We start from the raw sequence: 26956 nt of genomic DNA, 5'->3' as shown, positions 1-26956 counted from the left end.
AGAGCATGCACAAAGTCCAAATTAAAACAATTCCCCGTCGTCCAAATTAAACAATTCCCCATCGTAAGTACACATTGATGGCCTAAGACACGAAATGAGCGGTTTGTGTGAGAAAACGAACAGTATTTATATCGTTTTTACCACTTATACACAACCATGTCGAAGTGATCTGATCTGACGTGTACGCAGACTGGTGCATAGATATATACACTAGATGTCGCCTTAAAGACATTCGTTCCAATGAACTGCCGTAGACAAGGCGACATCTAGTGTGTATATATCTATGCACCAGTCTGCGTACACGTCAGATCAGATCACTTCGACATGGCTGTGTATAAGAGGTAAAAACGATATAAATACTGTTCGTTTTCTCACACAAACCGCTCGTTTCGTGTCTTAGGCCATCAATGTGTACTTACGATTGGGAATTGTTTAATTTGGACGACGGGGAATTGTTTTAATTTGGACTCTGTGCATGCTCTTTGAGACAGTGACCATAGACCTGCATTATATGACTGACAGACAAGAACGGTTTGACCTAAAAATATAAAAATTGAAACTACTGCGGCAAAAAAGACACCTACATCTTGGATGCCCTTGAGGTAAGCTAAAAGATACCAAAAATTTATTTCAAAGTGAACTATCCCTTTAAACATGGAAATTATGTTCTTTTGAATGTAGCTCACGAAGCAGGTTTCTTTAAGAAGTCTCTTAATTGTTACAGAGCCGGAAGTGTGTGGCTGTGTATGAAGGTCACAGCAGTAAAGTCAATTGCCTGTTGGTGTCATGTGGAGGAGGCCTGCAACAACGCCTGTACTCGGCATCAAGTGACCAGACCATCCGCTGTTACAACCTCAAGGTGCTTGGCTCTGATCCACACTGCTTTTTACAGGGTTTCTGCTGGTCTTTAAAAAGTCTTAAATGCAGTTGAATATTCAGCCTTAAATATTTTAAATGGTATTTAAAAAGTCTTAATTGTCATTTTAAGAGGTCTTAAATTTGGGGACGGAAAAGGAATCGCAATACGACCAAATGTGATTATTAAACCTCAAACTGTTAAGTTTCAAAGTAAAAACCAGGTTCTACAGCTCTACAGGCTAGCAGTTTCAGAGTTTCAAAATAAGAGTCCCGTTTTATTAAAAGTTTTTTTTGTGGTGGGAGGGAGGGAGTATTGATGTTTTGGTTACAAACCTTTTTTCTTCCACTGAAAAATGAAGTGGATATTTTTCCACTTGAAGTAGATACACAGTCTGCACTTCTCCATTCAGCAAAGTATAGAGTTATTCACACTGTCAAGATCCAAAAAAGTACCACGAAACAATACAATAGCTCTGTGTAAATAACCGACTGATATTTAAAGGATTTATTTCACCAATTATTGGTTCCAAACTCAAGTGACTTTATTTTATCCGTGGAATACCAAAGTTCCTAACATTGAAAGTGATATATTACGAAACTACAAAACAGGGATCATGAAGGCTGATAAAAGTAGAAAATGTATTATTTAATTTAATGTTTAATGGTTAAAATTGTAATTTAAGTAGTTATTATAATGAACATCCTGGACATCAGTGTCTTAAAGCCTTAAAGTCCTTCTGTTCCTAAGTTGGATTTCAGTCTTAAAATTTTTTTTTCTCTTTCATCTTTCTATAATATTGAAAATATGACAAGCATTTTGTCTATTTCTTTCCTCAGACAACAGAATGTAAGGAACAGCTGTCTCTCCCAGATCGAGTGCTCTGTCTTCATAATCGTTGGAAAATTCTCTATGCCGGTCTGGCCAATGGCTCTGTGATCACCTTCAGTCTTAGGGTATGAAGTGTTTAATGAATCAGAAATCCAAAGAGTTTGGGTTAAAGTAAGTTTTGTGTCCTCTGTTCTTTGGCTGTGGGGTAATTAACAACATTTCTCTCATCTCCTGTAGAACAATAAGCAGCTGGATATGTTTGAGTGCCATGGCCCACGGGCTGTAAGCTGCCTGGCGACGGCTCAGGAAGGGGCTCGGCGGATCCTGCTAGTTGGTTCCTATGACGCCACCATCAGCGTTAGAGATGCTAAGAATGGCCTATTGCTGCGTACGCTGGAGGGCCACAGCAAAACTGTGCTCTGCATGAAGGTTTGTGCCTGAATCACACTTTTTCTAATGCTTAAAGGTGCAGTACGCGATTTAAGAAACACTGTTGCGGACTGAGCACCACACAGAGTTCGTACAGAGTTTAAAAAATTTGGAGAATGCTTAATTTTATCAGTTATGTTTTCAAGGTTTGAAATGTGCTTGAATTTTGAATATCATCCTTGAAAATTCTTGATTTCATGACACCATATCAGTGACAGCTGACTGGAAGAGAAGTAAGAAACTTGAAATGATTACTACAGTATGTAGAGCAATGAAGAGAGGGGTGTGTGTTTGTTTGGGTTGATTTCAAATTTCAACAGTGTTACTCAGAAATCAATTACTGCACCTTTAATGACGGCATAAAATGGAAATTGCAATAGTCTTTTCTTTCCTATTATGACGTATATCCGAGTGAAACGGCTTCTCGAACAAGAAAAAATGTAGGGTGGGATTTGATTTTGTCCATCGGGAGTTGATTGGATGGTTTGTGGTTTGCTATTGGTTGATCTCATGTGAGTGACAGATTATCCCGCCCTCACGCCAGTTAACACATCATAGTCAGAGAAGAGAAAATATATTCCATAAAAAATAAGATTGTCAATTTAGATTTCATGGTGACTTTTTTACAACATGAGGGTGAGTAAATGACATAAGTAAATAGAAATAAAGTAAAAGAGAACAACATGAGGGAGAAATAAAGGATTCCATCAAAGGATGTGTGTCAAGTAACACACCCTAAGTATTTATTTGCTGCTTCTCTGCAGGTGGTGAACGATTTGGTGTTCAGTGGCTCGAGTGACCAGTCTGTACATGCACATAATATACATGTGAGTACCTCATGCACTGTGTTTCTCCTTTCCCATTGAGATGCAGGAATTAAGTGTCTTGTTTATCTCTAAATTGCTTCCATGTCTCTGGATCTCCAGACAGGAGAACTGGTGAGGATCTATAAGGGTCATAGTCATGCCGTCACCGTGGTGGCCATATTGGGAAAGGTGATGGTTACCGCATGCCTGGACAAACTGGTCCGTGTATACGAGCTCCAGGTATATGTGACACATTTGCTGATAACTTTTAATTTATTTATTTTATTATTATTTTGATATTTTAAAGAAATTTCTATTTTCTTTTAGTAATTAATTAAACTAATTTCTTTTAGTTTTATTCATAGAAAAATGGTTTATCACCATTAAGATATCGTTGTTTTAAGATAAATTAAGCACAGTGTAAAATAAAGTTACCAAAATTGAAATTGAAAAAATAAATGAAAGCTAAATATAAATATTTAAATAAATATTATAAAAATAACAAACATTATTAAAACATGAAAATAAATGAAAATTGAAAATACAAAAATAAAAGCTAAAAATTATAATAAATACTATTGACTTTATATAAATAATGCTAAAATCACACTGGCACCCGTTGAACAGTATTAATACTACTACGATGTATGAAAACTTTACAGTTTTATAGTATTTTTCACATTATGATGGAAATTTGAACAAGAATGTTTTTCTTCCCAGTAGTGAAAATTTGAGGAAAGAAAAGTGCTTAATTGTCATGAATTCAATGTAAACAAAATATTCCTTTTTCTTTAGAGGTTTTGTGGAAATCACTCTTGGTGGATTGTACTGGAATGATATTGTTGTGTGCTTGTTATGAACTCTTTTTATGATATTGACCAAATCTTTGGTGGTTCCAGTCTCATGACAGACTTCAAGTATATGGCGGCCATTCAGACATGGTGATGTGTATGGTCATCCACAAGAGCATGGTGAGCACATCTTAACACCCTATTGGGATCCAATAGCAGGTCCCACAATTTTCTTTTCATACAGATTTACAAGCATTAATTGTTTAAGTGACCTTTTTTTTTCAAAGAGGCGGTGTTGATTTGTCTGTTGCAGATCTACACGGGCTGCTATGATGGGAGCGTGAGAGCTGTTAAATTGAACCTGATTCAGAACTACCGCTGCTGGGTAAGAAACTGAGCTCATGACATATAATGTTGACTGGAAGCTATTCCTGATGCCAGTTAATATCTGTCGCATGACTCTTTACAGTGGTACGGGTGTACCCTAATCTTTGGCGTGATGGAGCACCTGCAGCAGCACCTGCTGAACGACCACACCAGCCCAGCACAGCAAACATTCAAATGCCGCTGGAGGAGCTGCGACTCATACTTCACCACACGCAACGGCTCCAAGCAGGTACGGCAGCCTTCCGACAACTCTTAATGCAGTTATTAATATTCACAATTTGTAAATTTTGCTGCATGTACCACACCTGTAACATTTTTCTGTAAGCTACCATTCATGTACCACCAACAAAATGCCGTTTACCCCTCTGCTGTCATTTGCCGTAAATTCTTCATCCTGCTGCATCAGAAATTAGTTGGCTACAACTAGAAAATATTACAAAAAGAATGACAGAGTACAATTTATTTTCATGACAGTTAACCACATTTTCCTCCCAATTTTCATTACCGTAATGCAACAAAAATTCTAGATTATTTTATTTATCATGGTTTTATGATTAAAAAAAATGGTTCAAATGAGTTTGTAATTGGCGCGATGTATATCACTTAAATATAGATAATTGTAAGAATATCAATTCAACAGTGTGTATATTTATATACACATATATATATACACATATACTGTTGAATTGATATTCTTACAACTTATGTGCATGTTAAATTGTGTGTGTGTGTGTTAAACATTTGTGAGAAATAAATTTGCTTGGTTCAAATTCTTACAAATTTGAGTCACAGCTTTATGGCCATATGAAAATGTCATATGCAAACAGTTGGGAGCAAATCGGATGTGTAACAGTATATTAGATCTGTACATTCATTCTTAAATTTATAATAATATTTCACAATGTTACTGTTTTTACTGTATTTTTGATCAAATAAATGCAGCCTTGGTGAGCAGAAGAGTCTTCTTTCAAAATCATGTAAAAATCTTACCAACCCCAAGCTTATGAACGGTACAATGTGTGTAGTTATATATAGAGAAAAAAAGTCATTTAATTGAAAAAATTATAAAACATTGATGTGACTCTTGTCTTTGTAGGCAGTGCATTGTCACATGCAGAAACATGCTGAGGACGACAGTAAAATGGAGCCATGAGGGGCCAATGGAATATCACAGACATAGTCTCCTCTTTTCCCATATTGGGAATGTCTCATTCAGCCCTCACCAGAGGAGCCCTTTTTTATATGCCCCATCAGATACCAACAACTGCCACTTAGATGATGCTGATGCCACAGTTTAAATAATGATGGATGATTTTAATCACTCACAAATTCTGAGACAAAAACAAACAAAAAATACTTACAAGTGTTAATGTTAATTCAAACAAAAAGAAGAAAATTTGCCCTTTTCTAAGTGGATGTGATTGGTATCTCTAAGTCTTTCTGAATTTATCTCTTCTCTTTCACTTCTATCTGAAGTGTGAAATATGCTCAGTTCTTTTATACCGACGTGGCATTGCTCTGATACTCTCCTGGAAGGGATTGACTTCTGTGTCAGATGCTTCTACATGTCTGTCATCATCCGATCTGAGATTTACTGACCAAATTAAGACCGAGAAACTGTGGGAAACGGTTGGGTACCGGGACAGCGACAGAGGTGCGGCAGCTCCCTCAGCAAACACGTGTGGCTCACTGTTGTGTGTGTGCGGTCTGAGTTTAGAGACGTTATGATGTGGAGTGATTTAAGAAAGCGTGAGACTTGTCAAGCAACTAGATTTTAGTGTTTTTTTTTATTTTTATGAAGGACATCTTCCTCAAGTTGCATCGCTCTGTTTGTTTGTGTTGTCACGGCGGTACATTCTTGACAACGGGGACACTTTTACATCTCAATCTGGTTTCCAAATAAAAACTATTTTAGTTGTTTCTGGTGATTTCATTTGATTTTCTTTCTTTTAATTGATCATTTAAATGTAGTTGTTTGAGTGGTTGAATCTATTTCTCTTTTTTTTCCTTTTTTTCTGTGGTTGCTCATCAATGAAGCAAAGTTGACGGATTCAGGTGTGCTGTGACTCGAGACTGCAGTTGAAATGTGTTTGCTGTGCTGTTGACAGAGACTGAAACGTGACGGTGTGCGTAAGCCTTTGAGAACACACAAATGTGTTTTATGACAGTGTGTACAAGAAGACACAAGAAGACAATTTTGTCTTCCATATTTTTTTTGTAGCGAAGAAGTTTGTTATATGTTTTCTTCACAGTATTTTGTGGCAGTTGTGGAGATTTGTAGTGTTATGAAAGTACAGGAGGGTCCTCGCACTGGAAAGTACCTTTATTTTTCTGTGCGAGAATGAAAGTTGTAGGGGCGATAAACATGGGAGGTGTTTTTGTGCAGTTGGGTGCGTATTACTTCACTTCCTGTAATCCTCAGCCCTATTACAAACCAAAACCAAACTTAGTGTAACTGTAAACATTTATTGACATCTTAATATCCTAACATGGTCTCTGATGTCAGATTTTATACGGAGTAACAGCACCATCTCCTGTCAGGTGAAACGGATTTGTACTCTCCTCTGACTGCCCCTGAAGTGTTGGGTTTTTAACTATATATGGTCACTCTAGGGGTTTTTCTTTTTTCGTTTCTTTTTGTTAGCTTATATCATAATGGATGAAGATACAGCTTGTTTTTCAACCCAGTCATAGCCTTTGAAATGCATCTCAGCTCTTTGCTATAGTTGTGTGTTGCTGAGGAGAGATTGCAGCCAACCTCTTACCTGGTATTCCCAAGTTTCTCACACTTGTTGATCTCAAATACTATTAAATCTTTATAACATTTTGTACACACGCTATTGAAACAAACAGAATTAAAAACAATATATACATAACTGTGCTATTGTGTCAGTTTCTTTTATCCCAAGGGAAAATTTGCTTTCATAGAGGTTATCTTTCAGTATAGTACTTCACTTAACACCTTTAGGCCTGGTTTCACAGACAGAGCTTAGATTAAGCCTGTTTAATTAGAACATATAAGGAGCTTTTATAAACATGCCTTAGAAAAAAAAATATTACTGATGTGCATCTTGAGACAAAACAATGGCACTGATATATTTTAAGATGTGTCCGTGTAAGTTGCTTTGTTAAAACCGCTCAAACATGCATTTTAGTCTGGGACTAGACTTAAACCTTGTCTGTGAACCCGGGGGATAATGAATAAACTGCAAATCTAGTAATAAAGGCTTATTAGAGAACTAAACTATTATCTAACAAAATTAAAATGGCATAAAAATAGCTTTAAACATGACATATTTTACTGGTGACTTCATTCGTCAAGCTCAACCATGCAACCCTGTTACCAGTGTTATTGTGTGAAAAATTGTCAAACTAATATGTTCTTGAATATATGTTTGTTTAATTATTTCTAGAATGTAATATCACATAACAGGGTATTAAATGCTGAGACCCAAATTTTGTAACAGGGCTGAAAAACATTGCTAACCAGATATAAAATAAATGGTGAAATAAAGAGCTTGAACAATATAAAGCTTTAACAGACCCTTTGTTGAAAAAGTGAAATTTCCCACCTTTATTTTGTAATTGGCACTTTATGCTTATGTTTAAATAATTAGGCTTTAAAAAAACAGCATTCTTGTTTTTCCTGGGAAAGCACTTCAACCAAGAACTACACAATTATTTATTTTGTTAAACGGGTGAAGTCAGTACACTCATTTGAACAAATGGTTAAATGGGGGTCAAGCACAAAAACAAAAAAAGCCTAGGATCGACCCATGTCTTTGCCCACAGTTATGAAATAAAGACCTTGAATCCTGCCATCCGTCATGAGTTCTGAGATGTTCCCTGATGATTCTCCTCCAGTGATTATGTTTCCTCACCTGGTTCATCATGTTTTTCATTTCCTATTATGTTAACTTACAAAACAAAACAACCAGGATTTGAAACAACAAGGACCATCTACATGGCCCTGCTTTGTTTTTTTAATGGATTTTGATATTACCAAATGGGAACAAAATGTGAAGCTGGGATGCATGTAAGAGTTCATCTGGGTAAATATGGAGAGACATTCTCCAAGAAAGCTGAATCAGAGAGAGTGGTGGTACTGTATGATGAAAAGAGTTTGTGTCAGATGTCACAGAGCAAGAAGAATATTAGAAGAGAAAAAATTATGCTAATGCAAACATCAAGATGAGACTTTGTTGGCGTATCCAAAAAGTTTGTTTTTGTAGTCTGAACTCGCATGAAACCCAATGTTTACAAACCTGATCCGAACCACGTCCACATGTGGTGTGAAATCAGAATCAAATCTGGATTGTGTTTCAGTGTGAATGGTCAAATTGAATCATCATTCGTAAAGCACTGTGTATTCAATACCCAAAATTGTCAAGAATTGTATATCCGAATCTACTTGTTCTTGTCTGAATCTAGTGTTATAGTTTTATATAATGTTAGATAATCCGTTATATATTAGGTCCATCAGCATATGGCAAAGAGAAATCTCAGCGTCATGTACATTAGCATCTTTTGAGGCTGGTTGAGGTAAAAGAGAAATAATGTCTGTAGCACCAGTGTAGACAAACTGAATGTTCATGTGAAAAGAATGATGACTTTGAGGAACGAATTACAACAGAAAACCAGAAATCATGCTAATAATTACACAGTGACGTGCCTCAAAAGTCGCTTATGCAAAACGCCCCTGAAAACGTTTTCCTCCGCAATCTGACTAAAAAAAAGTGACATCGGTCTATAACACTATTACTCGTTTCCCCATCATGACAATCCCTAATAAAATTGAAGTAATGGTGTAAAGTTTCTCGAGCTGGTGTTCAGTGTGGGCTGAGGTACAGAGAAAGAGGTAACAGTAGTCTGGCACATTGAGTGTTGAGGTAAAAGCTGGTAGTTCTGGTCCTTGCCGAATCTGGGCTCGCCTGGATCCGTAGGTCTAGGCATACATGGTTAGCTGGAGCCACTGGAGAAATTGAAATAGTGGTTTAACATTTTGTAATCAGCTAAACCTACAGCTTTCAATGGAAGGCTGTTGGCGTTTGAAGCGTAGGACTCGGACATGATGCTACACATTATATCTTACGATCACTCACCTCCAGTACATTAAGTCTGATGGTGCCGTCTCCACCTCGATCAAAGGCCTGGAATGCTCCTACAAAGAAAACAGGTTCACTTCAGACAGCACACATGTATGTACGTTGCATGATTATTAGCATACACAAGCCCCAAATCAATGGTCAAATCTCAAATTTAAACGTATTGTGTTGTTGGATCATTTTCAGGAAGCGGCTCTGTGTGTGTGTTCCCCATGATGACTGACTGATGTTTTGACTGGATATTGAACTTAGTCATCTTATTTAGATAACTTTTAGTGCTTAAAGAAGTTTAATTTAAAACATTTTCTGAAAAATTCAATCAATCATGACTGCATTGCACTAATCCATTCTCTCATTTTAGGTAAATCATGGCCAGGGTTGAACTAAAATAACCAGGGAAATAATTAGTACAGCGTCGTGACTACTGAACTAAAAACGAGAGAACGAATTTATAAAATGTGGCCACAAATGAAGTCGTGGGACTTTTTTTAATAGTCTTTCCGACATCATATTTAATAGAGACTTTTATTATTATTTCATTGTTTAAACTTAAATGGGGCCTTATCAAGCTCAATAGTTCAACTCTGTAATGAGGGGGGGAAAAGTCAGTGATTAGTCAGCAATTTTTTACAGAAAAGAAATATAGTTCTTGGCATAAGCCACAAGAATATTGACTGCTGGTCAATTTTATATAAAATATATATTTTTAAAACCTGGGCGACTCTAAAACTGCACAAAAAAAAATCAAAGTCAAAAATCTGAACAAGTTGTGTTTCAAAATTTAGGTTGATATCTAAAAAAAAATTTGCTTTCAGTAAAATTTTGTTTGGGCGCAGTACCAAACTTTTTCACTAGGTGACAACCAGACTCCATTACTGCCCATATAAGGGCGCCTCCATTTCCATATGTGGTTTGAGTGATCTGAACCATTATTTCCACAATTTTCATACAATTTATGAAGTAGACATTCTATTCAGAAGTAATATGGGAAGTTTGGCAGATTTTGATATGAATTCAACCTCTAAGAAACACATAAAAAGAACACGTATGTGCGCTATAGCTCGCTGCCACATCACAAATGGTGAATCTATAATTTTTTTCTTTATATTTAAAACATTTTCAGACCCTTTTTTCTAAAATAATTGAATGGATGCTATATTTTGAACTCTTGGCATGAAAACAAACTGAGGTTTCTACCATTCTTTCATGATTTTTCATGTTCATTGCTATTTCAAAATAAAGGTCTGAACACGCCTTAGGAATATGAAAATATTCTTGTTGCAAATTTATCAATTACGGCTCCTCTGTAATTTATTTTGAAAATCAGTCACCAAATATGAAAACTAGAGATTGTAAGCTTTCAAATGATATATAGTTTGTCAAGATTAGTTTAGGTTTAGTATAGGATATTACTGTTTTAAATATGTAATGGCTTTGGGCCCACCAAAGAGAAATGTTTTTGTTTTTAAAGCATGATTTATTACAAGGCATGATGAAACTGTATATAACTCCAATACCAGCTTAAATGGCACCACTTCCTGATAAAGACACTGTATACTATTATTTGTTGTCCTATTTGCCAGTGAAAAAGATGTGTTTGCAGTTCATTTAGCAACTTACTGAACATCCCCTCCAGTCGTACAAGACAGCTGACAAAACTGTCAAAGTCCACGTTCATGTTATCATTGGCGTAGCGCATGGTGACGATGTCATACAGCTGGTTATTCAGACGGAACCCTGAGTGACAAACAAGACACATGACTGTACAGTGACGAGTCCATTAGTGTTAGTCTAGTCAAATGTTCTTCAACATGAGAACGGATCCACTTACAGTAGAAATGCATGAAAACCTTCTAACCTGCATCATTGATGGCGTTTCTCATCTCATAGCTGCTGATAGTGCCAATATGATCAAAGTCATAGCGCTTAAAGATTCCCTGCAGACAAAATTCATAAAGTCAATGTGTGCAGCAATCTTTTTTATACACTCACCGGCCACTTTATTAGGTACACCAGGCTAGTACCGGGTTGGACCCCTTTTGTCTTCAGAACCACCTTAATTCTTCATAACACAGATTCAACAAGGTGCTGGAAACATTCCTCAGAGATTTTGGTCCATATTGACATGAGAGCATCACACAGTTGCTGCTCATCCATGATGTGAATCTCCCGTTCCAACACATCCTAAATGTGCTCTATTGGATTGAGTTCTGGTGAATGTGGAGGCCGTTTGAGTTTAGTGAACTCATTGACGTGGCGTTTAAACGATGCTCAATTGGCCCAAAATGTGGCAAGAAAATATCCAACACAATATTACAGCAGAACCAGCCTGATCCGTTGATACAAGGCAGGATGCATCCATGCTTTCATGTTGTTTATCCTAAATTCTGACCCGACCATCTGAATGGTGCAGCAGAAATCAAGATTCATCAGACCAGGCAGCGTTTTTCCAATCTTCTATTGTCTAATTTTGGTGAGCTTGTGTGAATTGTAGCCTTAGTTTCCTGTTCTTATCTGACAGGAGTGTCACCGGTGTGTCTTCTGCTGCTGTAGCTCTTGTGCTTCAAGGCTGGATGTGTTGTGTGTTCAGAGATGCTCTTCTGCAGACCTCGGTTGTAGCGAGTGCTTATTTGAGTCACTGTTGCCTTTCTTATCAGCTGAACCAGTCTCGAACCATTCTCCTCTGACCTCTGGCATCAACAAGGCCTTTTCACCCACAGACCTGCCGTTCACTGGATATTTCCTCTTTTTCTGATCATTCTCTGTAAACCCTCGAGATGGTTGTGCGTGAAAATCCCAGTAGATCATCAGTTTCTGTAATACTCAGACCAGCCCGTCTGGCACCAACAACCATGCCACGTTCAAACTCACTGAAATCCCCTTTCTTCTCCATTCTGATGCTCAGTTTGAGCTTCAGCAGATCATTTCTACATGCCTAAATGCATTGAGTTGCTGCCATGTGATTGGCTGATTAGATATATGCATAAATGAGCAGTTGAACAGGTGTACCTAATAAAGTGGCCGGTGAGTGTGTGTATGGGGAAAGAATGAGGACAAACCTGCCACTGTTTGATTTTGTTCCACAAGTGTCTAAACTCTTGTAGGTTAAGTCTTCCTGTTCCATCCATCTGTGCGATAAGGATTAAGAAAACTTTGCTTGCAATATTCTACACTATCACCTCTGCTTTAAAATGAAATCTAATGTAATTCTAACAACAAAACTAGTGATTATGCCTAAAAAGTCAATTCAATTCCTAACTTAATGTTACAATGTTAAAATGTAGTATTCTATGCTTTCGTTTATCATTAATAATGAAACATTACACGCATAACAAGGCTGTTAACTGGTGGAAACAACTGACATGAGAAAAATGTTTTGGATAAATACCTCAGAATGGATTTACCATTACCAGCATTATGCTAACATAACAATATTTGGTAACAAGTTAGTTTAGGGTCCAATTCTCACTATTAACTAGTTGCTTATTAGCATATTGGCTGTTTATTAGTACTTATAAAGCACATATTAATGCCTCATTCTGCATGAATATATTCTACATCTCTTAATCCAACCCAATTCCTAAACTTAACAACCGTACTAACTATTAATAAGCAGTAATTAGGAGTTTATTGACGCAAAAGTCGCAGTTAATAGAGAGAATTGGACCCTAATCTAAAGTGTGACCCAATATTTTAGCTTGATAGCACCTTCAAAACAGACATGCAATCTTGATACAAAGGATACATCCATGAGGGCGATCATGCTCCTACAGTTCTCTCGACTGAAGCCCTCAGTGTGTATGTCTTTGTCTGCAAATAGCAGATCGTTTCTTGAAGACAGTATACAGAAAAAACATAACCCAGAAACAATCATTCAAAGATACGTACATTTAGACACCACCTTGTTCAGGACGTCTTTGAGTTCACTGGCTGAGATCTCCATTTGCTGCAAGACATAAGAATAAACAGAAAGCCAGGTATGGTGTTTATTACGGCCAAGTAAAACAGTAATGATATTGCAATTACCATTTTTACCACTGGCATGGCCAATTACCAGTCCCACCCCACCTCCATACTCACACTCCCCCCAGCGCTCAGTGGCTCCCCAGTACTCACGTCCCCCGCGATCTCCTGGAAAATGGACAGGAACTGCTGGTCCTCCTCACTCTCTTCCCCAGTTGAAGCTGGAGCCGGCTGATCAGACATATAAATTACACGTCAGAACTGAATTTATTCTCTCATTTTCATTGTGTGAATAGCTAAAGAATCGGATCACTTTTAGATAAAAAAAGATTGTACGCCTCTACAGGGCTGTTCACACTGAGAATGATTACTATTAAAGATATCTATATTAGCGTCCACCAACGGATGATATCGTTCTGTTTATTATAAGTACGCGCTGCAGTTTTGTGGATTCTGATTGGCTGCCAATGTTTTTATTATTCATCAGCTGGAAAGAAAAACACTAGGAAAATTATTCCAACGATTTCTCTGTCATTATCGTAGTTAACGACACATTGTGGTGTGGACTCTACTGTTCTTTTACATTTATAATGATTTTTAAAAGTATATCTTTAGCATTATCGTTATACTTAGTGTCCTTGGTGTGAACGGGCCACCCTTCATAAATAATAGTCACATAAAATATTGAGAAATAAGAGTATGAACTGAAACCTTCGAAATATTTATATTTATTTAAAATGCTTGCATGTGTGAAATCCCCTAGCCAACGGGTTGCAACATATTTCGAAGTGTTTTTTATTGTGTTACGTTACTTTATAGTTGCTGAAATGTTCTGGGTTGTTGTAAGAGAATAGTTAGGTGGTTGAAAGAGTCCATCCCGAGTCTGATATTCTTTCAAAAAAAGAGGATTTTTTTATTTTTATTAATTTCTTTTCTTTTTAAAAAAATGTGAAATTCTTTAACATATTCTTAAGAAGTTCTGAAATATTTGAAGAATTTAAGAACAATATGACACACTTCGGTGTTATCTCATATGGCAGTTCTTGCCGAAGATGCGTTGTTGTAGAATTGTTATTGAATTTCGATTTCAGCTAAATGTCACATAACGCATAATCATGATCAAAAGTGTCACTTAAGAGTATATGTATATGTAACTAATGTTATATTGCAATGCTTAAAGGTGCGGTGAGCGATTTCTGAGAAACACTGTTGATATTTGAAATCAACTCAAACCAACACACCCCCCTCTTCATTGCTCCACCCCCAAAATGCACTAACATGCAATGTAAGATTGGATCTCACTTTATAATAGCTGAGGCAAAGCAAAATAATGCTTTGCAAAAAATAAAGCGAAGATGATGAACAAACGACAAGGAAGAACAGTACACATACAGTACACAAGAGATATACAAGCAAGTGTTGGTTGTTAGTCCCCAGCAGCTCCAAACAAACAATGACACTCAAAACTGTCCTATAGCTAACATTACAACAACAGCATATATTGGTTCTGTGAAACACAACAAAACCAATGTAACTCACATATGGAGCAGAAACAACGCGACCTCGGCGGCCATTTTCAGGCCTTCCCTCTTTTCTCCAGAGCTGGAAAGCTTTTCTAATAGGAGTCCGGGTCCTAAAACCCTGATCCCTGATCAAAACCCTTCTTTTTTCAGTGAAATGTCTCTCAGCCATCTCTCTTTCAACAGTCTTTCTTCAAATCTTTCTCACTCTCTCCTCCCCCATTATGAGTGGACACGCCTCCTGCTGCTGATTGGCTACAAGTGTGATGTGCTGCTCGTTTCGATCCACTTTCAACAGTGTTTCTCAGAAATCGCTTACCAGTTACCGCACATTTAATATTTGAAACAACCCAATAAATTAATTAAACATCTCACTTTTGGACAATTTGGAGTTTATCCTAACTTGGAGATGTTTCTTATGATGATTTTTAAGAAAGAAACATGTTTTTGGGATTACAAAATATTTGTAACTTTATTCGTGAGTGAGAAAATAAGTAAAATATCAGTTAAGAACTTCATTCTTAAAAATGTCTTGTCTCTAGATGTCAAGTCTCTCCTTCTAGTTTAGTCTATGGGATATTATCCATTTTTCATCATAAGTTGTTGTAATATCTGCCTTCAATACTTGCAGCCGAAGTCCAGTGCTTATGGTTAGCGGTTTGGTACTATTTGAAATAAGGGAACGTCTTAGCTGAACTCAGATTTCAATAATTTCTAAAATATCAAGAACTTACCACTGGATGATCAGCTTCAATCCTGTTCTCTATCTCCCTGAGAAGAAACCAACAAACATTTGTCACCATGGTAGACAACACAAGACATCAAAGATCTTTTGGGGAGCCTTTGTTTTGTCCTTATAGTATGTCTTTCCTGTCTTTTGAGTCCCTTTTGATAAATAGCCAAATGAGCACTTTTCTCTGGATACATCAGCCATATAAACATATGTGCCTTTTTTCTGTGATAACTGATTAGGAGTTACTCATACTTACCACGTGTAAATAATCTTTAAAGTATGATTACCTTAAAATATTATTAATGATAAATGTTAAAGTTAATTCTCTGCATGTTTAAATGTTTTTTTTAAAGTTTGATAAACGGTTACAGTGATTCTGGGCCAGTGATTAATTTACATTTAGGCCACAGCAAAACTGTAAATCATGACATGATCCTTATTAAAATACTGTGAATCCTTGTCATCAGGGCTTGACCTGCATCATCATCAGTATTCCTTGGAGACCTTCATCAGTCCTTTGTGTATCCATGTCTTCCTTGTAGCTGAAGTTTAATAGTGCGGCAAGACTGGGTCAGAACTGAAAGGGAATGTTTACCGGAGGGTCCCAAAATGTGCTGTTGCTTGTCCTATAAAAGATTCCATTACAGCCTCGAACTGGGGCCGATTTCTTCCAGCTCTACAAATCAAATTGTCATTAAAATTTTTGTCCTTGTGGTTTTCTCCACCCCCTTTCCCAATTGTTTCCCATCCCTTCTGTAAAGTGAACTACTATGAAACTACCTTGGTGTTCTTGTGATAATATAACCATGACCCTATAACTACAACACCATAGTCTTTGTACATAAAATATATTTTGGTGAGGATTTAAAGCGCCCTTTTGCACCCACTGACATGAGTATTAACTTCTGTAACAGCTGCTTTCCAGCCAGATGTTTCAGAAGTTCTTCACCTATGACACAATTTAACGTAACAGAGTACTTACAAACAACTACAAAAAAGCAAACACCAAAAAAATTAGGATGTCAGATCAGCGTTACAGAGTTCATTTTTACGGAGCCCCATACATGACATAAAGAAAAAATATAGATAACATGGTGCTAATTAATTCCCAAAATTTGTTAACTAAATTAATCGTTGCCATAATTTAAAGGTACACTATGTATTTTATTATTTTTATTAACTACATTTAAATAATGAGTCAATAGATCATCAATCCCTCTTCCAAAACTTGTTTTTATTCATTATGGTAATCCTTATTATAAGTGTGATGGGTGATTTTCGCTTGAAATTGCGCACATAAGTCACTCGCCTGTGCGTGTCTCATCATATCCGTAAACAGAGAAAAGTTGCTCCGGCTACTTTGACGTGTGTATGGTGTGTGAGTGGCAGAGGTTAGTTGTTGTCACGAGCGAGAAAGGTTGACCTGGAGCAGCTAAATCACAAACCACTGGAGAATCACCCGTTTAAAGAAACAGAACAGAGGAGAGTCTGCTGGCAAAAAGAGCTCGTAATAAAACAAGAATCAACATTAACTTGGCTTTTTAGGGATGGCAAGAACTGATGGATTTGAAATGTTGTAAAAGTGATGTAGAGATGCCATTTTTTATTACTCAACAGGTGAGTATGGTATTTTATTGAACTGATAAATTGCCATATGTGACTCTCTAACAGAGTTCATAGTAAAGCACTATCTATTGTGAAGGGTCATTTCATTATGGCTGTTATAGCGCTGTGCTATAATACATTTTCAAGGAAATATTGTGTCTATGAATGGTTAGAGCTACAGTAATACCTTGAGCCACTCAGCTGAACTGGTTATGTCTTTGAAGCCTAGTAGTGAATGTTTTATGAGCAGAGCCAAAGCACAACCAAAACAATGTTCTTCTACAAAATGTATGCAGTTTTGTTTTTTACCCGCTAGAGGGCCAAAAGTTACATAGTGTACCTTTTACTAATTTAAACAAGGCAATTAATTAGTACAACATAGGAACGAATTAAGTCATGTGTGGAAACTTTTCATTCGTGCTGACAATCTATTTTCCCTCTCATGTCATGTGCAGAGCTCCGGAATTTTTTCCTCATAATACAAAAGTAATTTTCTTAGGGGCCATTCACAACAAATTAGTTTTTGTCTTTAAAAATGCGAGACACAGGGCAGTGAAATAAAAAAAAATTAAAAACGCAAAATGTGTTTCTCCGAGAGCCTCATTTCTAAAACGTGTCATGCGTGCGATGCTGTAAAAGACACCAGACGGCAGCGCAAATTGTCAAAAAATCGTCCGTCTGGCACGTTTACATAAAAACAATAATAAAGCTGCACAACGGAGTGAAAAACGCATTCTGTGTGCCAGCATTTGTATTTTTCTAGTAAAAATTTTTATACATTTAAGAACCAAAAAATATTTAACATTTGTTTTCCGAGAATATATATATATTTAATTTCCTTTTAATTACATTTATTATTCGATTTTATTTTTTAATTTAATTTAATTCAATTTATTTATCCTGTTTATGGATGTTCCGATATATTTTCTGACAAAAATACTTAAGAAAATTATTTTTTTGCTTTGTGAGGACAAATTTACTCAGACATCATTGTGCGATAATATAAATAAATAAAAACCACCAGCCCTCTCATCCCTTCTGCTCTCACTCACTCAGAGGTATTTCTCCTTTCAGAGAAGACGCGGAGGATGAACTCGCCTTCCTGGTGGGGCTCGTATGTGGAGGGAACGATGACGTACTCCCCGGGACTCAGACGGAAGCGCTGGGTCACCTCTCGCAGGTTAATGTACGCCCTGGAGCGGGCCTTAGAGGAGTTAGACGTGAAGAACTCCTTCTGCATGTGCTGCTTGTTTCCGTGCATCTGACAGACAGAGAAGCACAACAGCAGAAAAAAAGGGAATTTGATCAGACACAATCACAATGTTTATATTCCATCTATAAAACAACACTAGTTCTAAAAGAGCAAAGAAACTGCATGAACATGAGCATGATATACACAAGCCTTGGGTCCAAACATTGGATCTTCACATTTTCATACCTCCTTTGGCACCTATGGGCAAATAGAAAGAGTTAAAAGAGTGTTGGATTCATCTTTATCACTATTTGCATGCTTTTGTATAATTTTAGTGATTATCTCTCTGAAGATTAAATATAGTAGCATTGATACCTCATAGATGGAAAATCCAATAGTGAAGAGATTTGCACCCAACTTGCGTTCTCTACGTCTGTTTTTCTGCATTAGAGCAACAACAAAGGTGCACGCTACTTCATCATCCTCTGGGTCGTCATCTTCCTCCAGAAGACGCAGGCGGTATTGTGGATTTGTCCAGAATGTGTCTATAGGAAACCACACAAATAATATGAATGTTTACTTCGTTGAAGCCAATATTGTTTTTTTTGCAAGACATTATTTTTTGTTTTTTTTATATTTTGACCTGTGAAGCACTTTGTGATGCATTTTATGTATGAAAGATACTATACAAATTAAATGGAAAATGTATATCATAATCAAAATGTAAATACTTTTTTTGTTGTTGTTATAAAATAATTTCTAAAGCTTTTTAAGAACTTTTTTTTAGAGACCCGCACAAATAAACAGCAACACTACCAGTACCTGAATGTTGAGCAGCAGCTCATTGGCCACTGAAGCAAACAGCAACCAATCAGCTGCGCTATGTATATGACGATGCGATCGCTACCAAATTGAGTTAAGGACCTATCATCCTGCGCCATCTAGAGTTTCATGACAGAACTTGGTATTTAATTCAATCATAGTCTTTTTAAATTTAATTATCACATTAAGTCATATCATGATCTGTCCCTAAATTTAAGAACTTAGATATTAAATTGACTTTTTATGACCTAAAACTTGATAACTTTCTGTTATTTTTTTCGGTTTATTAAAATCCCACCCACCTGGATAATTCCTGCATCCTCCAGCAGAGCAGCCTCTTATCCAGCGTCCCTCATTAACAGACACCGTCCACTTGTGTAGCTTATCATCCTCCAGAGCATCAGGGGTCAAGTTGCAAATCTCAATTTTTGTGTAATTTTTCTTAAAATCCTCAAATGACATCCTATGGGTTGATGACAATAATGTGAATGATTATCTTTGTGAATAAAGATATGGACTTATTGTCATGGTCATGGAGCTTTGGAGCCTCTGGTCTTGGTCTGGACTCAGACTTGAATGAGGTGGTCTCATCCACAACACTCTATATCAGTCTCATAATTCATTATGAGGATATGTTTGCTTGTTGATTTTTTTTAACTTACCAGAATTCTCCATCTTCAGCATTCTGATGCTGGAGTTTCTCTTTTTCAGTTTTAGAGATGGTTTCCCACTCTTTTGAACTGCAGAAAAAAATAAACAATTGTAATAGTTGCATAGTACTATATACAGTATATCTATTTTAACCCTGTAAAGCCTGGAAAATTAAATGATAGTCAGAAAAATCTAATCTTTCAAGTTCATTAAAACTTTAGACAAAATATTTTATTTTATTTATATATAAAAAAGAATATGCTTTTTAAGTATAATATTTCATGCATTAGGCTTTTATGGCTCATATAGTATGATATAGTGAGAATAAGGAGCTCTTTAGTTTTTTAAAAACTAAGCAAAAATATGCAATTTGGTGCAGTTGCTGATAATTTTATGGGCTAAAAGTAAGATAAAATTCTGATAGCTTGCAAATCAATAAGATCTTTTTAACAGTATAGATGACTACTTACATAAAATGCGCTCGCGCGCGCGCGCACACACACACACACACACACACACACACACACACACACACACACACACACACACACACACACATATCAGTCTATATCACCCAATAATATGTCTTGAAGATGATATTTATACAGAGGTGTTCCTCAAAAGTCTGATGTATCATATTTGATACTTACATTTTAACATGATTTTTTAAATAAATTATGTATGGTTAATCAAGTAGACATGAGTAACGTCAATCCAGTAAGTGTTCATCTTGAAATATTAACAATATTAAAGTTATTCTTACATTTACTTTATAAAGATCTGTAAAGATTTCACAGCAAAAAGACACTGTATTATGACCAGAATGACACTAAAAGGCCTATTAATTGCTATAAAAGTATAAACTATCACTAAGACGACAGAAAACATGTAGGAGATTATGTACAAATAGTTATTCAGCAAAGTTTTGATCATGTTAGAGGCCTTCGAAATTCGTCTATCAAATATGATATAAAAGGCTTTTTAGGGTTAAACCGGTCTAAATTCAGGTATAAGCAGACACTCACTTATCGCTCCAAGGTCCGTTCCATTCTATCTGACCCCAGGGGTTACGCAGACGCACCAGACGTACTTTAGACTCCTTCTGCTGGGACTGTTTACACTGCAGACACAAAATATCACAATTATCATCCGAGGCTATCAGAGTTAAGTTAGAAACAAGAAATACAAAATAATAGAATGTTTACCTCCTCTACAGCGGTAACGGAGTAGGCATGACCCTTCACAAGACCCGTAGTGGTACGAGTCTCAAAGCGCGCTGGAACCAGGGACTGTGGGTAAAAATGTAATTGCTTCATGGTAGGATACTAGAATTTGGACCAAAAGTTGTCAGTGTTTTTATAAAAAATATTTACTATCAAGAGTGTTGTAAAAAGGCCATATTTTGACCCTTATAAAGTCTCGATTTTGTAATAGGTTTAGATACTAGATACTAGAATAGGTTTTAATGCTTGAATGTTTTAAAAACACATATTTGACATTGTTGTAGCACCTCACTTCCCAGTCCGTCAGTAACGCTCTGTTTAGTTCCTGTCTCTATGAAGCTCCTCCTTCTTGAAAGCGCAATGTGCTCTGATTGGTCAGCAGGAGCAGTGTGTTGTGATTGGTCAACCGCTTCCAGTGTGTTTCGGAAATATTACACCCCTTACCATAGGGCTGGGCGATATGGCAAAACAAAAATCTAGATTTTTTTCAAAACGATTGACCAATTCACGATTTTGATTCTTTTTTTTCTTTTTTCAATGTTTAACTAGTCCACTACAATATGATTCAAGTAAAATTCTCTTTATTAACCATCTGGTTAAAAAAGTTCTATTCCACACCTAAAGTGATCAACATGGTGATCTGATTGGTCGACTGACCAGTGTGTTGTGATTGGTCAACCGCTTCCAGGGCGTTTCAGAAATGTCACGCCCCTCACATTACCGTGGTATTTGTTATTTAAATTATTTAAATGAGGGATATTGTAACATGTTTTTTCCAGGAAGAAATCTCATGACTACAATCGAGGCGTTTCGGGGAGTTCAGATTCAGTGCTTACTGATAGAGAATAACTCAATTTGGAATGACTTTGTGCTTTGTAACTTTGCAGACCTTTTTCATGCCCAAATAGCAACATTACACACTAAAGAAAGTTGAAAATGTCTTCTGTTTGACTCACATCAATGGAGCAGCCCATGAGGGAGCCTCTCGCCAGAGCTTTCTTCATGATCTTATACAGCTCTTTAGGTGCCTCCTTCATCTCATAGAATTCAGTCACTCCACCGGTGAAGTCTTCCATTCCCTCGGCAGTGTTTCCCCCCTTAAGAGCCTCATAGGAGCCATGAAGTCTGAAGACGAATACAAATAAATATAAATTACATTAAGAGAGCAGGTGCTGTGTGCACAAATTATAAAATGAATTCCTGCTGTACTTCAGTTACTGTATAGTTTCATTGGATACAATTCATTAGCTCAAAAAAGAAAGAAAGAAATACTAAAAAGAAGAGCTACAAAGAACAGTTCTGATCGTGCAAGGTAATGTTACATTTAAGATTAGGGTCATTTTTAGGAAATTATGCCGTTTGTATGTATATGTGTCCCCATCACTGATATCATTAGAGTGTTAGTAGAGTATTAGTAGACTGGTAGGGTTAGGGTTAGAATGAGTTGACATGTAGTTGTACTTGTGGACCATCACAATAAAGACTTAGCAAGCAGACAGTCTACTTATACTCTAATGAGAGTTAGTGGACATGTAGTTGCAAAGTTACTTATATTGTAGTCAACACAATGTTCAAAAGGGACCATCAAAATAAAGTGTTGCTAATGTTTGTTTTACAGCTGAACATCATCCAGTCTGCATGTCATCATTTATCACCATTTTGTGAATGCAGTATGTGATTTAATTTGTGTATGAATATGAATCTGAAATGGAATGTACCAAAACATTTATTGAATAAAACATGCATTTAGTGATACAGACTTTTATTCACAAAAATAAGAGATATAAACTAAGAATTCTGAGCGATCCACGTTCACACGGATCTGCGAAAAAGACTAAATATGCTGTATTATTCATGCCAGACCAGTAGTTGGCGATGTCACTTTGTAAAGAAACAGTGCGCACATATAGAATGAACACGTAATAGGCATGTGCATGACGTCACTGTTTTAAAAAATTCACGTTTTCGTAGACGATAACTGTATTGGTTTCAAAGACTTGACCTTGAAAGTTTTCGGTGTTCGGTGTGGTGTAAATTCCCCATATGAAAAAAATCTGAATTCCGAGATATAAACAAAAAAATAAAGTCAAAATTGTGAGATAAAAAGTCGCAATTACCTTTCTTTTTTTTTTATTCTGTGATATTTTAATATTCTGTGATATATTTTTTCCTGTGTCTACAGGCTTCCATTGTCTAGTGCGCATATTTACATATTAAGGGGTCGTTCACACAGAATGTGTTTTCCATTCCACTGCTCTACTTTTCCATTGTTTTTCCATGTAAACACGCTCCAGACGGACATCTTTAACCGCTGCGCTCGTGTCTTTTGTTCTGTCTGAACGGCCATTAGTGGCCTTAGTCATTTTTGCCCTGACCTTCAACCCTGTAACATTCAACCCCTCCAAATAACAGGGTTGACACAAAAATACTACAACGATTTACTTTGCAACCTCTAACCGTACAGTATATTTAGGATTGGGGGTATGGACAATATGATACCTTAAATTGGCCTATGTATTTATATATGTCACATCCATAAAAAGATGATCCAGCTTTTAAATATCAAGGACTGACCAACTCCAAAACAAAAGATGTAAATGTCAAGCACTCGATACTTACTTAGCATAAGCTTTTTCCAAAAGAGCACTCCAGAATTCATTCCTTTCAGCGGACTTGGTGAACACCAGCTGGTTGTTGAAGGTGGGAATGCGGTCATCAACAACAACATCCACCCAGTCACCATAACGCCAGAACTGAGTAGGAAAACAGACAGAGGAAGACACGGAAATCAGGCGTAATGAAGATATGAAGTCAAAAGCTATTTCGCTCAAAAGACACCGACCTGGAAATGGAAAATTCCAGCATAGCTTTCAGAGAAGCTCTGCTCTTGAGGTATCACACGATATAGCAGCTTGTCGTTCAGAGTCAGACATGCAATGGCAGCAAGCAACCAGCAGTCTCCTAAAATACACAAGACATAACATTTCACAAAAACATTTTATATACTGTACATATAGACCTATTTGCAGCAAAACAGGGGCACTGCTGATCTCAGCATTTTCAGATTGTCCAGGGGAACATGCCAGGTTGGTAATCTACTCTATGAATTAGCAACCTTTGTGTCTTTGGGCTCTTTTATTGCCCATATGGGGTCACAACAATAGGAAGCGCTGCTAGTTGGATTCCCTTCCAACAGAGTAAACACAATATGGAGGGGTCCCTGCTGGACTGTTGGCCTGTATATGGGGGCCAGAGAGAGGTACTCGTTACCATAAAGCTGCAATTACACTCTAAACACACTCTCCAAATATCAGGGTAAACAGTCTGTGACATTATTGTGTTAATGTGTTAAAGTGTTCATCTTACCCAGGTCTCCCTGGCAGATATCTGTCCTGCTAGCGCCTCCGACAATGAACTGGGGGTTTTCACATATCTCCTGCAGAACAAATGCCATCAAAGTGTGTGATTGTAACTCAGATTTTACACATACGGTAGTTTGAGAGATGCAAAGACTGATGTGATCAATCTCTGATGTTTTGGATGAAGGGATGAATAGATGGATGGAGAGACTAGTTGTCACAAGGTTTTAAGATAGAAGAGTAATAGAGTAATTGTGTATTTCTTTGTGAAATTAATTACTTGTAATTGTGTTCATAATTGCTCTCTTTTCTTGCAATTTTGACTTCATCTTTCACTTGTAATTGTGACTATATGTGACTATTTCCTGCTTTTGCAACATTATACTCTATCTTACAATGTGACTATTTCTCGTAATTGCAGATTTATATCTCACATTTTGATCTTGCTTCTTGCAAGGTTGATTTTATAACTCACAATGTAAGTATTTCTCACTATGTGATTTTGTATCTCACAAATTAACTTATTTTTTATATTATATAGTGTGAGTATTTCAAATAATTGTGACTTATCTCACAATGTGACTTTAGTTCTCATTATTCTGACTTACGTTTTCACAACTGTGACTGTATATCAAACAATGCGACTTTATTCCTCACAATTGTGACTATATATCACAATGTGATATATATTTCTAATTTTAAACTTTATCTCACAATTATGCGTTTCTTTTTTTCAATTTATTAAAACAAGATTTTCCGTACAATTATCATGATATGGGTATTTTTTTATGAATCTCTGGTAGGTAATCCTGTTAATCTCAGGGGTAATCATTGACTGTCAAGTGAAATTTACATTTAATTTTATTTACTACAATATCTTTTGGCCTAAACCAGAGTTTCCTGGGGGGTTTATGAGTTGATGAAAAGCTAATAATTAAATCGTAAAAATGTAGAGGAAAAAAAACCCCCATCAAAATGAAAAATTAAAAACCTTATCTGTTTACCTCCATGTCATGTGACCATTTACCAACATCAAGTGTTGTTCAATAACTGAAATATTAGCTTATAATCTCAGGGGGTTCTTGAAGTGAAGTTTAGATCAAAGAGGTTCAGATTACACAAATGTTTAGGAATACTTGGCATAACAATGGTTTGAAATGTTAATGTTAATTTGTACATTTCATGAATTGCTTTGTGCTTCATAATTAAATACCCCTTATTTTATATGCTATATGCATTGTGAAAACTGACCCCACATAGTATGAAAACTATCCTCGCTGTTGGGCCATCTAGACACAAGCGGTCAAAGCATGTTCAATGAAGTGCATTTCTTTTATCGTGGACAATCAGAGAATTTGCTGAATAGCTTTTTATAGCAACGACTGTGTCTAACCAGGCTTCTATACACATGAAGAACAGTGACAACTAGCCCCAGTTTTCCCAACATGCCCTCTGCAATCATATCGTTCAGGTTCTTACTCCATCAGAGGCAGTTCTTGACCCATTTTGCCATCTGAGCATTATCATTTCCCATGAATGTGTGTATGTATAAACAAATAAATCTATTTTTAAGGAAGTCCAGTTAGTTGTGTCCTTCCATCCATCCCATGAGCCATTTCGACATCCCACCCACACAGTCAGTCCCAGTCCACTTGAACCCACACAGGCCTTCTGCCTCCTACCTTGGGACGCTTCCAGATGATGTTCTTCACTTTGTTAGACTTGTGGCCCAGCTCTTTATAGCCAAGGGAGTCCACAGTGGCAGGGAAGGTTTCATCCTCAAAAAGGGTCTTTTTCTGGAGATACTCCTGCTTGAGGAGGTTGTAGTCCTGGCCGCTGAAACGGAGAGGTTTGCTCAGGGACCCTTCGCCATCCCTTCTCTCTCTCTCCCGGATTAACCGGTCGCAAAAGAACCCAGACGGTGTATAGGGCATCGTGTCTCACTAGGACAGTGTTTTTTTTAGGGATTGGAAACACTGGCTTTTGCCACAACTTAAGTCTTACAAGCCAAAAATCCCTGGCATAAATTCAAACAGCTGACGTCTGATTGGCTCTCCTGCTAAATGACGCACCTTTCATGCGGTCAGGGAGTAGAAATCAGGGTTAGAAGAAAAAAAAACAACGTGTGAACACACTCCTTTTACGTGCACAAACACATACACACAAACACTCCTGCATACATACACATGCATACACAAAACGCTACAGTCTTCTCTTTGGGCTGCTCCCATTGGCTGATGAACAATGAGTATTGGGCGACGGTTGCGCTCTCGTGCCGCCATTGTAGGGCGACACAAAGGAAAGCGGTCCTGCAAAGAGAGGCCAGTGAGATGGCCTGCCTCAGCAGAAGGCATTCACAGCCTTTAAACCTGTTCTCAATAGAGTTCAGCATTAAGCACTCTCAGCATAACCACAGGCTTGACCTAACTTAACAAAACTCTCTATATTTATGTCACTTTATCAACGCTTCATTTGTGTGGATAATTATCGACCATCTACTGTAACCAAAACTGTTGAATGTTCAGTTGTCTCATACAATAGCATTCAAAAGTTTGGGGTCGGTACATTTTTCCTAATGTTTTTCAAAGAGGTCTCTGTTGCTGCACCAATCATCAACCAGTTTAAAATAACTGTTTTCTATTTTAATGGGTTTTAGAATGTAATTTATTCTTGTGATGGAGCT

The 26956-nt window shown here is 36.9% G+C and overlaps 2 protein-coding genes across 11 annotated transcripts in view; one reads left to right on the top strand and one right to left on the bottom strand.

The window, feature by feature from the left end:
* znf106a (zinc finger protein 106a) overlaps window positions 1-6981 on the top strand; it is a 24923-nt gene extending 17942 nt beyond the window's left edge. For all 9 annotated transcript variants that reach the window (XM_082143193.1, XM_082143192.1, XM_082143191.1 and 6 more), the window contains 9 exons: window positions 725-859; window positions 1696-1812; window positions 1925-2116; window positions 2881-2943; window positions 3043-3162; window positions 3822-3893; window positions 4027-4098; window positions 4183-4329; window positions 5197-6981. In XM_082143193.1, coding sequence (XP_081999319.1) covers window positions 725-859; window positions 1696-1812; window positions 1925-2116; window positions 2881-2943; window positions 3043-3162; window positions 3822-3893; window positions 4027-4098; window positions 4183-4329; window positions 5197-5253 — 975 coding nt within the window. In that variant the 3' untranslated portion in view covers window positions 5254-6981. The remainder of the gene's footprint in view (window positions 1-724; window positions 860-1695; window positions 1813-1924; window positions 2117-2880; window positions 2944-3042; window positions 3163-3821; window positions 3894-4026; window positions 4099-4182; window positions 4330-5196) is intronic.
* capn3a (calpain 3a, (p94)) lies at window positions 6773-26956 on the bottom strand. Of its 2 annotated transcripts, none has more exons than XM_082143244.1 (21): window positions 25956-26956; window positions 24281-24350; window positions 23757-23875; window positions 23534-23667; window positions 21871-22039; window positions 20897-20980; window positions 20717-20811; window positions 19703-19780; window positions 19343-19503; window positions 18594-18763; window positions 18465-18476; window positions 18079-18287; window positions 15423-15459; window positions 13286-13399; window positions 13094-13151; window positions 12951-13015; window positions 12265-12333; window positions 11064-11142; window positions 10826-10942; window positions 9203-9261; window positions 6773-9072 (listed from the first exon to the last, which is right to left on the bottom strand). In XM_082143244.1, the coding sequence occupies exons 1-21, from the start codon at window positions 26205-26207 to the stop codon at window positions 9046-9048; spliced, it is 2178 nt and encodes a 725-aa protein (XP_081999370.1). In that variant the 5' UTR covers window positions 26208-26956; the 3' UTR covers window positions 6773-9045. The 2 variants fall into 2 exon arrangements, with proteins under 2 accessions (XP_081999370.1, XP_081999371.1); XM_082143245.1 differs by having other exon boundaries at window positions 13322-13399.

The sequence above is a fragment of the Leuciscus leuciscus genome, assembly GCF_965113295.1.
Source record: "Leuciscus leuciscus genome assembly, chromosome: 17".
Lineage (NCBI taxonomy): Eukaryota > Metazoa > Chordata > Actinopteri > Cypriniformes > Leuciscidae > Leuciscus > Leuciscus leuciscus.
The sequence above is the reverse complement of the archived record's forward strand: the minus strand, read 5'-3'. Positions and strand labels throughout refer to the sequence as shown.

What these genes read in the sequence shown, in the direction of transcription:
- capn3a (XM_082143244.1), bottom strand. Translation starts at nt 26,207, where the DNA reads ATGCCCTATACACCGTCTGGGTTCTTTTGCGACCGGTTAATCCGGGAG. An exon ending in TTGAAGCTGATCATCCAGTG is followed by an intron (nt 13,400 to 15,422) that starts GTAAGTTCTTGA and finishes ATGTCTGATCAG; the next exon opens with CCGGCTCCAGCTTCAACTGG. An exon ending in TCAGACTTAATGTACTGGAG is followed by an intron (nt 9,073 to 9,202) that starts GTGAGTGATCGT and finishes CAATTTCTCCAG; the next exon opens with TGGCTCCAGCTAACCATGTA.